A 10274-nucleotide genomic window follows, 5' to 3' on the forward strand; every position below is an offset into this window, starting at 1 on the left:
TGTCATAGATGCAACGAACATGAAGTTGAGCAAACTTCAGAGGACGGTGGAAGACCGGAAGGGCCTGGCGTGATCTGGTCCATGGGGTCGCGAAGAGTTGGACTCGACTGTGCGACTGAACAACAGGACAAGAAATTGAATGGCATTTCCTGCTGCCTTACAACAGGGATAGCAAATTTCTTTAATATGGTGTACTTAATCCACATTATATGATTTCTTAATAAAGTTACCATCTTCCTGGTGGGGCCTGAAATTACAAGTGGTCTCCTTCCCCCGGGTGAGGTGCAGGGGGCGGGGCACATGACGAAGCCCCGCCCCCTGCTTCTGGCCACCCCGCTTCCAGCCCTCATTCAGCCAGGAGGAGGCAGGAGAAGAAGGGGGGTAAGTTGCTTCCTCCCCGCCTCTCCCCACCCCTGCCTGCCTGGGGCCAGGGAGGGCCTTGGCGGGGCTACCTCGCACTCCCGATGGCCTTGCAGGTCCACCGCCAGGCCCATGATGTCAGGGGGTGTGGCATATGCTAATGAGTTATGCTAATGAGTTCCCCTAGCTCTTTTTCTACGAAATGACCCCTGGACACCAATATATAATTTCTTTAATATGGTGTACCCTAATCCACATTATATGATCTCTTAATAAAGTTACCATCTTCATGGTGGGGCCTGAAATTACAAGTGGTCTCCAGACTACAAAGATTAGTTCCCCTGAGGAAGTGGAAGCTTCAGAGTATGCATTCTGTGGCATCCAATCCCCACTGAGCTTGCTCCCCTCACCAAATTCCACCCTCCTCAGGTACAACCTGCTCATCTCCAGGAATTTGCCAAGCTGGAGTTAGTAACCTTATCTGTTAACCATATATCATATAGGATAGCCTAGTTATCATTTGCCACTATAGGGAATATATTAACAGATGACAATACAATATTTTTTAGTATTTTTCACATCATGTAGCATTAAGATCTTAAAAGGCCATGTATAACACCATCATCTTTGGCCTAAATATCCGCCCTATATATGTACCAGCATACCTACAGTTAGTTTTTGCCTACAATGAAATAATATCTGAAAATCTGTACTATTATGGCTAAGGATGGGCACAAGCCAGCTGACGAATTACAGTTTGTCACGAATTTTGGCTGCATCGTGAAGCCACTCAGCTGTTTGGGTTAAATGGCTGGGAGCCATAAACCACTGCTTTCTGCTTCCCAGAAAAAGCTGCAGGGCGCAGAAAGCAGGGGTTTAAACTTTAAATGGCTCACAAACCAATATGAACCAGGTCAGTTTGCGGACCAACCTCCTTGTTCATATGGGTTCGTGGTTCAGTTCATGCCCATCCCTAATTATGGCATTGGTATAATCTAAAGTAAGCATGTGTGCAGTGGCATAGTAGGATCTGACCAATACATTGAACTAATGAAATACCTGCTAAAATACAGTATTAGTGTCTCTTATTAATTGCTAATGTATGAAACAAATTGCCTAAGATCATATATAAAAAACTTTTTGGGAGATTCTGAAATAAGCACTGATTCAGGCACATATTAAACAGAACTCAGTAAAATATATATCATGGATTGGATCCCACTGAAAATTTCCACATAGTTGTCAGGGGGAGATTTTTGGCACTTCCCCTTTCCTACAACAGACTCCACCACCCAGCTATTCTAGAGGGTCTTGCCCCCTTCAGAAGCAGCATTTCATGCGGCAGTAGGAGGAAGTGGGGAAGTTGTGCTTCCACATATGGAAATCCATCTGTACGTGGATATTTTAGGTGAGATCCAGGTCATCGTTAGGTGTTCTACAATATAATAAATGGCGCAAAATAAAATTTTCAAAGGGTTTGAAGTTGGTACTTTAATATACAGTGCAGTTCTATTGTAAATAAAATTACACGGTTTTAAGCTTCCTTTGCTGAAGCTGCTTATTAAGCAATTGAGATAATTTAAATCATTGCATGACAAGATTTTTCACTGTACTGAAGGGCTGCCATCTGTAGATGTTGTCTGATTACACAAACATAGCCCAGTGCCCACAGTCTGATGAAGTTTGAGGTCTCATATTTTCTAGGCTGATAACTCCAAATTTGTCTTCTCCCCTGGGTTCCAAATCAGGGAACAAGTCAACAAATACAGTGGCAGAGCCTGTTTCCTATTAAAAATGACAAAGATTTCAGGGTTGCGAATATCGTCAACTACGCTGTCATAGAGTTTCATTCCGCTTGCATTAATTAATGGTGGTACTACGTAGCTCTGATTGCCCCTAGTGTATAAGCCTGTTACAACCTCTGCCTCAAATGCACAGAGCAGATGGTCCATTTCACACTTTTCCCTGGTATCTGCCACAAGGTTCCTGGGATTCTTGTTGAAGTAGATGCCAGCTCCATACTTTTGGTCTGAAAAAAAGCAGACCGTTGACGTGGGTTATGTTCTTGTCATGGCACCGCGGCAAAACACAAGTGTTGGGTACCTGATTCTGCATCACGTTTGACCTGCTTTAAATCATGCCTCAGTTACAATCCTGAAGGACAGGCAACAACTCAGATACAGTGCTGAGTTACATCCTAAGAAGCCTTACTGTGAGTACAAGACACTTCAGCTCAATGGGGAGGTCTATCATTTCTGTGGATTTCCCGGTCTAGCTGCAGCCCTCCCCGGATGCTGACTCTCATACCGCTACCAAGGGTTCTCCCAAACTTTCAACATCTGCATTTCAGATGGCATGGGAGCTGAAGAAGAGAAGGGAGGTGGAAAACATCTCCATAAGTGGAACTTATGACTCTTTTAATCACTTTGACATTAAAAGATATGGAATTAATCATGGGAGGCAATGCAGAAGCGTAAAATCCAGCTCCATCTCGTAGATCAGCTTGGAAATCACAAAACTAATGCATGACGTGTTAAATTTCATTTCTCTTGCTTTTAGAGAGAAAGATCATATGAATATACTGAATTATAATAACTGGATATAACATATTACTGTTCCATTGGAATACTTACATAGGAATCCTCAAATTATATATCTGTATGGCTGTCAAATTGTGAAAATAATTTTCTGCAGGATTCTAGCTATTAATGGGGATATTTAATATATACGGATTTTACAAAAAAATTCAAAGGTACTTGTGCTTACCTTGTGAAGATGAATAAGTTGTCTGAAATCCAGTTTTGCAGACCAGACTGCAATACTGAGCTGGAACGCGATGGTATAACCTGTGTGTTACTGGCCTTCCACTATTTTTTCCTTCTACTTTTCTTTTAATCCTTTGGAAAGCAGATTCTAAGACAGGATTATATATTTTCTCTATCTGCAATAAACATTAACAATATATTATCCTTTAGCTCGTTACGTGTAGTACAATATGTATCAATTTTTCTACCAAGTCAAATCTGTGAACATTTAAATCTAGAGACTGGATCAGTGAACAGACTAGAAATCATAGAATTTTTTATTAAAAAGTTGGAAGGGGCCTAAAGACCATCCAGTCCAACCCCCTGCCCCATGCGGGATAACCTAAAACATCCCTGACAAATAATTGTCCAATCTCTGCTTAAACATCTCCAAGGTGGGAGAGCCCACAACATCCTTGGGCAACCAATTCCACAAATGAACTGCCCTTATCGTTAACTTTTCCTAATATCATGCCGATAGCTCCCCACCTGTAAGTTAAAATCATTATTATTAGAAGCAGAAGAAAAGAGATTGAATTTATACCCCACCCTTCACTCAAGAGTCTCAGAGCAACTTACAATCTCCTTTCCCTTCCTCTCCCCACAACAGAAACCCTGTGAGGTAGATGGGGCTGAGAGAGCTCTGAGAGAACTGTGACTGACTCAAGGTCACCCAGCTGGCTGCATGTGGAGGTGGGGAATCAAACCCGGTTCTCCATATTAGAGTCCGCCACTCTTAACCACTACACCAAACTGGCTCTTATTACAAGCCCTATCCTCTGGCTCTTATTACACAAACTGGCTCTTATTACAAGTCCTATCCTCTACTACCAACTGAAATAGCACTGTACTCTCCTCTAAATGACAGCCCTTCGAATACTTTTAAAAGAATAATCATACCCCCCAACCTCCTTTTCTCCAGGCTGAACATTCTCAATTTGCACAGCTTTTCTTCATAAGGCCGAGTCTCCAAACCCTTTATTGCTCTCCTCTGCATCCAGCCTAAAGTTACTTTGTTCTTCCTATAAAAAGGCCTCCAGAACTTCTCTACTACCAACTGAAATAGCATTGTACTCTCTTCTAAATGACAGCCCTTCGAATACTTTTAAAAGAATAATCATACCCCCCAACTTCCTTTTCTCCAGGCTGAACATTCTCAATTTGCACAGCTTTTCTTCATAAGGCCGAGTCTCCAAACCCTTTATTGCTCTCCTCTGCATCCAGCCTAAAGTTACTTTGTTCTTCCTATAAAAAGGCCTCCAGAACTGGACACTACTCCAAATGGGGTCTGACCAATGCAGTATACAGTGGTACTATCACATCTCGTGCCCAAGATACTATTCATCTGTTGATACTCCCTAAGATCGAATTTGCCTTCTTTGCTGCTGCATCACAATGGGTACTCATACTCAATTTGCAATCCACCAAAACTAGACAGATCTTTCTACAAAACTGAAAAAGCCCCGGGTCTGCAGGAAAATCTGAAATCTATAAAAAAAGTAACTTTCACTCTTCATACATCCAAAGAATCATTAACTTATGATCCAGCTGGTATAACTTTGTGCTGAAAAAGAGATGATTCTGTCCGTCTCTTGCAGCTAGAGAATTCTAACAAAGCACAGAAATAGACTAATAAAAACTACCAGAAAGGGAGCCCATGCATAACCAATGAGGAAGGCTTTCTCAGAACATCTGATCTAAGGGCTTAATGAACGACATTTCCTATTAGGCATTCCCTTAAAGGTAAAGGGAAGTTTTGTGGTGTGCAAGTAGAATAAGGAGCTCACTGAGGCAGGATTAGTATATAAACAAAGACAATTTAATTATTTGCAGGTTGGTTTCAAAGCACAGATCTCCAGGTAGAAAAAGCAGAAACTTGGCTGAGGGACATAAATTTAAGCTAATTATGGCTTCAGAGTGGTTTGAATTTTCTTTAATGCTTTCAGGCACAAACAGGCTTTTACTGACTAGCCACTAGGTTGGTAGCAGTTCGAAAGCAAGAAATTGCAAGTAGATAAATAGGTAGCACTTTGGTGGCAAGGTAACATCTTCGGACAGCGCTCTTCGGCTTGGAAACGGAGATGAGCACCGGAACCCTATAGTTGGATTCGACTGGCTTTCGAGCAAGGGAACCTTTACCTTTTTACACTAGGTTGGATCCTCTCATGCACACAGGATTCCACTCCCACCAGCCTGCCCTTTCCCAAGAGTTAGACTAAATAGCACCAGGTATGCTCATTACCTGAGACAGGCCTTATTCCTGTTTCGGGGCTGCCCGGAGGCTGGACCTTGTTTGCAATGACGTGATCAACGCACAGTTCACTTAGACTCAAAATCACTTGATTTCACTCCTCATACATCCAAAGAATCATTAACTTACGATCCAGCTGGATGAATGGCTGAGAGAATCATGTCCAGTGATTAGAGTCCATGGTATAACTTTGTGCTGAAAAAGAGATGATTCTGTCCGTCTCTCGCCGCTAAAGCACCGAAATAGACTAATAAAAACTTTGGTGGGCTGCTCGCTACCAGAAAGGGAGCCCATGCATAACCAATGAGGAAGGCTATCTCAGAACATCTGACCTAAGGGGTTAATGAACGACATTCCCTATTAGGCATTCCCTTAAAGGTAAAGGGTTATTTTGCTCTAAATACAAACTGCTAGCTGCATATCCTGCTGTGGCAGTACAGGCCGAACAATCTGCTATTCTATTCTCTGTCAGAGGTAGAGCTAAACCACTCTGCCACACTACCAGGCAGAGCTACCCTTCACCCTGTCTGCTCTTTTCCTGAGCCAGTTTAGTGTAGTGGTTAGAAGTGGCAAGACTCTAATCTGGAGAACCAGGTTTCCCACTCCTCCACATGAAGCCAGCTGGGTGACCTTGGATCAGTCACAGCTCTCGCAGCCCCAGCCAGTGTTCCCTCTAAGCTGAGTGAGTGTGAGCCAGCTCACAGTTTTTTAGCCTCTGGCTCACACATTTTTGCCTTAGCTCAGGAAGGATGGCTTTAGAGCAAACTAATTTATGCAGTACCCAAATCACTTGCTCACAACTTTAAAGCCAATAGCTCATAAAGTAGAATTTTTGCTCACAAGACTCCACAGCTTAGAGGGAACATTGGCCCCAGCTACCTTATAGGGCAGGGGTGGCCAAACTGTGGCTCTTTCATACATGTTGGGCTGCTCCCGGCAGGGCGGCTGGGGAAGCTAAATATCACTAGCAAACAAATTATCATTGGACAAATAAATATCATTATGAACATCAATATATGCTTTTACCGCTTTTGTTATTATTTATGGCAGTCTCCTTTAATGTTAATAAAAAGCAATGTTTGCATATTTCCCAGTAAAAACGTGTAATATTTGCTCGCCGCTAAAGCACCGAAATAGACTAATAAAAACTTTGGTGGGCTGCTCGCTACCAGAAAGGGAGCCCATGCATAACCAATGAGGAAGGCTATCTCAGAACATCTGACCTAAGGGGTTAATGAACGACATTCCCTATTAGGCATTCCCTTAAAGGTAAAGGGTTATTTTGCTCTAAATACAAACTGCTAGCTGCATATCCTGCTGTGGCAGTACAGGCCGAACAATCTGCTATTCTATTCTCTGTCAGAGGTAGAGCTAAACCACTCTGCCACACTACCAGGCAGAGCTACCCTTCACCCTGTCTGCTCTTTTCCTGAGCCAGTTTAGTGTAGTGGTTAGAAGTGGCAAGACTCTAATCTGGAGAACCAGGTTTCCCACTCCTCCACATGAAGCCAGCTGGGTGACCTTGGATCAGTCATAGCTCTCGCAGCCCCAGCCAGTGTTCCCTCTAAGCTGAGTGAGTGTGAGCCAGCTCACAGTTTTTTAGCCTCTGGCTCACACATTTTTGCCTTAGCTCAGGAAGGATGGCTTTAGAGCAAACTAATTTATGCAGTACCCAAATCACTTGCTCACAACTTTAAAGCCAATAGCTCATAAAGTAGAATTTTTGCTCACAAGACTCCACAGCTTAGAGGGAACATTGGCCCCAGCTACCTTATAGGGCAGGGGTGGCCAAACTGTGGCTCTTTCATACATATTGTGCTGCTCCCAGCAGGGCGGCTGGGGAAGCTAAATATCACTAGCAAACAAATTATCATTGGACAAATAAATATCATTATGAACATCAATATATGCTCTTACCGCTTTTGTTATTATTTCTGGCAGTCTCCTTTAATGTTAATAAAAAGCAATATTTGCATATTTCCCAGTTAAAACGTGTAATATTTGTTCATGTCTTGCGGCTCTCAAACATCTGACGTTTATTCTATGTGGCTCTTACCCTGTAACAGGGGTGGCCAAACTTACTTAACGTGTCTGTTGTGGGGAGAGGAAGGTGATTGTAAGCCACTCCAAAGACTCCTTTGGGTAGTGAAGGGCAGGGTATAAAAACTACCTCAGACCTGAGCTATCACTGCTTTATCCCCTAATTGCAGTATTACAATAATTAATAGAAGTACAAACAAGGCTTTTCGGTTGACTATCCGTACGAGGGTGTATGTGGATTCCAAGTTAGTCAGTCTCAAAGGTAGCTAAAGTTCAGTTATAAGATGGGGGTTATCTATGATCTGAGCATCTGTCTCTCCATTTTTGTAATGAGGAGGGACTAGAACTGGGTGCTGGGGGAATCGGCTTAAAATTTCCCTCTTCTTGCCCTCCCAGAAGTACTATTTGTGCAAACAGTAAGCAGGGAAGGCCTTAAACCCCTTCTGACCCGTGGTGTAGTTGTTCATAGTATCAGATTACTATCTCCAAGACCCAGGTTTGAATCCTCACTCTACTGCAGGTGCTGTCTTGGTGATCTCAGGCCAGTCAAACACACACAGCCTAATCTACCTCACAGGGTGCCGCTTGTGAGGATAAAACTGGGGCAGGGAGAATGATGTAACTGGTTTTGGATCCCCACTGGGGAGAAAAAGCAAGATATAAATATCTAAAGCAAATATGGATGAAAAATGTTAATATGACTAATGCTGTTGCTTATAAAGACAATATGTATAAGGTGTTTTATAGATGGTATGTTACTCCAGACAGGTTAGCAAAGCAAAGTAGTAAGTGTTCAGATAAATGTTGGAAGTATAAAAATAAGGTAGGCACATTTTATCATATGTGGTGGTTATGTGATGTCTCAAAAAACTTTTGGAAATGGGTACATTGTATGATGGAGCTGCGGTGGCTAAAGTGGTTAAGACGCTGAACTGCAGGCTGTGGAAGGTCGGTAGTTCAGCAGTTCAAGACCCGGGTGCCACATGACGGAGTGAGCTCCCGTCTCTAGTTCCAGCTCCTGCCAACCTAGCAGTTCGAAAGCAAGAAATTGCAAGTAGATAAATAGGTACCACTTCGGTGGGAAGGTAACAGCGTTCCGTGCAACTTGGTGTTTAGTCATGCCGGCCACATGACCACGGAAACGTCTTCGGACAGCGCTGGCTCCTCGGCTTTGAAACAGAGATGAGCACCGCAACCCTAGAGTCGGATTCGACTAGCTTTCGAGCAAGGGAAACCTTTACCTTTACCTTGTATGATGGAAAAAATAGCAAGATGTAACATCCCCTTTACTCCAGAATTGCTTTTGTTAAATATCTTCCCGAAAGAGTTTAAGGAAACGGATAGATACTTGATTATATACATGTCAACGGCGGCAAGGATATTATATGCCAAATATTGGAAGACCCAAGAAACACCAACTAAACAAGAATACATTAATAAACTATTAGAAGCGGCAGAAATAGACAAACTAACCATGGAAATGAGAGGTACAAAGAATTGGACATTTCAAAAAACCTGGAAGAGACTATATGATTGGTATAATGAGAATGGAGTTAAAAATTAAGCTGATATGGCAAAAATAACATTGGAGTATGTAGCAATATATAATAATGGAACTAGAGAATATTAACAATTGTTAGAGAACAATGAAGTGATGATGTAGATGTAGTAACAAACTGTAATAAGTCTCTTGGTCTATATGTTGTTTGTTGTAGTTGTTTATGTCTGTGTGTAGGAATATAAGAAAATAATAAATGTGTACCTTCGGGTACTAAAAAAAAGATATAAATATCTAAATAAAAACTTACTCTAATCTGAAGTGCTCCCCCCAGTTGCTGCTATTTTTATATATGTTAAGATCATAAAAATTTAAAGACCTGAGCATGGCTGTCAATGATAGAAGGTTTTGGAGGTCCTTAGTTCACAGAGTCACCATAAGCAGGAAGCAACTTGACAGTACATTACACACATGCACGCACAATGATCGCAGGGGTTCCATCTTACTGAAGAAGCTGGACAGGATGATTATCTATGTACCTTAATTTTGCAGATGGCTGTCCATACACCAACCCAAGTTAAATTATTCCAGTCAAAGACAAAAGCAGTCTCCTCTCCCCGCCCCTTGTAAATCATCTGTTATTTTAAAGCAGCGTCTGATTCTTCTGCTTCCTGAATTACTTAACGGGGCTTTGCTGAATGGGACTTACTTCCAAGTAAATAATCCAAGCAGTGGGCATTGCCAGATTTTTTAAAAGGGAATAAATATAGCACTAGATTGTGGGGAGCCCAGTCTCAATTTCGCTTGCAGCTGAATGGGAAAAGAAATCCCTTAGCAGTGCAAGAAAAGGTCATCATAGTGCAGAACAGTCCTGGATAAAGAGTTAGGCTATATTTTACTATAAAACCTATGAATCCTATAAGACCACTACTTGCTGTACCCACAATACAATAGTTAAGCAAGTTTAAGTTCACAGATCCCAGAGAACACCTAACTCTATGTAGCATTCTAACTTCTATGGGCAGCGCAAATTTGAGATTTCTTTTTTCAACACAAGATTTACAACAGACTTGCAGGCTCTGGCTTCCTGAAAGGCGGGAGCAGCAGCTAGTAAATGGCTGACTGCTCTACCTTGAGATTTGATTATCTTGATTCATCACTTAATTAAGACCCTCTCTGCCTTCTAGGGAAAACCCTATATACTAATAGCAAAGGCATCCCCTGTGAGGCAGGTGTGTGTGTGTGTGTGGGATGGTAGAGGAGACGGGGGGGGGGGAATCAGTGGGGAGGGGGGGGAGCTTCCCTGCTGCTGCGGCTTTCT

At 42.3% G+C, this 10274-nt stretch overlaps 1 protein-coding gene across 1 annotated transcript in view; it reads right to left on the reverse strand.

The window, feature by feature from the left end:
• Positions 1–2060: 2060 nt before the first annotated feature.
• The window catches only part of PARP9 (poly(ADP-ribose) polymerase family member 9), a 20053-nt gene continuing 11839 nt past the window's right edge, over positions 2061–10274 (reverse strand). The window contains exons 7-8 of the mRNA XM_015429002.1: positions 3127–3301; positions 2061–2389 (exon numbers count right to left, since the gene is read on the reverse strand). Of these exons, the coding sequence (XP_015284488.1) occupies positions 2061–2389; positions 3127–3301 (504 nt within the window). The remainder of the gene's footprint in view (positions 2390–3126; positions 3302–10274) is intronic.

This window comes from Gekko japonicus, unplaced genomic scaffold, assembly GCF_001447785.1.
Source record: "Gekko japonicus isolate JY-2015 unplaced genomic scaffold, Gekko_japonicus_V1.1 scaffold1369, whole genome shotgun sequence".
In the NCBI taxonomy this organism is placed as follows: domain Eukaryota; kingdom Metazoa; phylum Chordata; class Lepidosauria; order Squamata; family Gekkonidae; genus Gekko; species Gekko japonicus.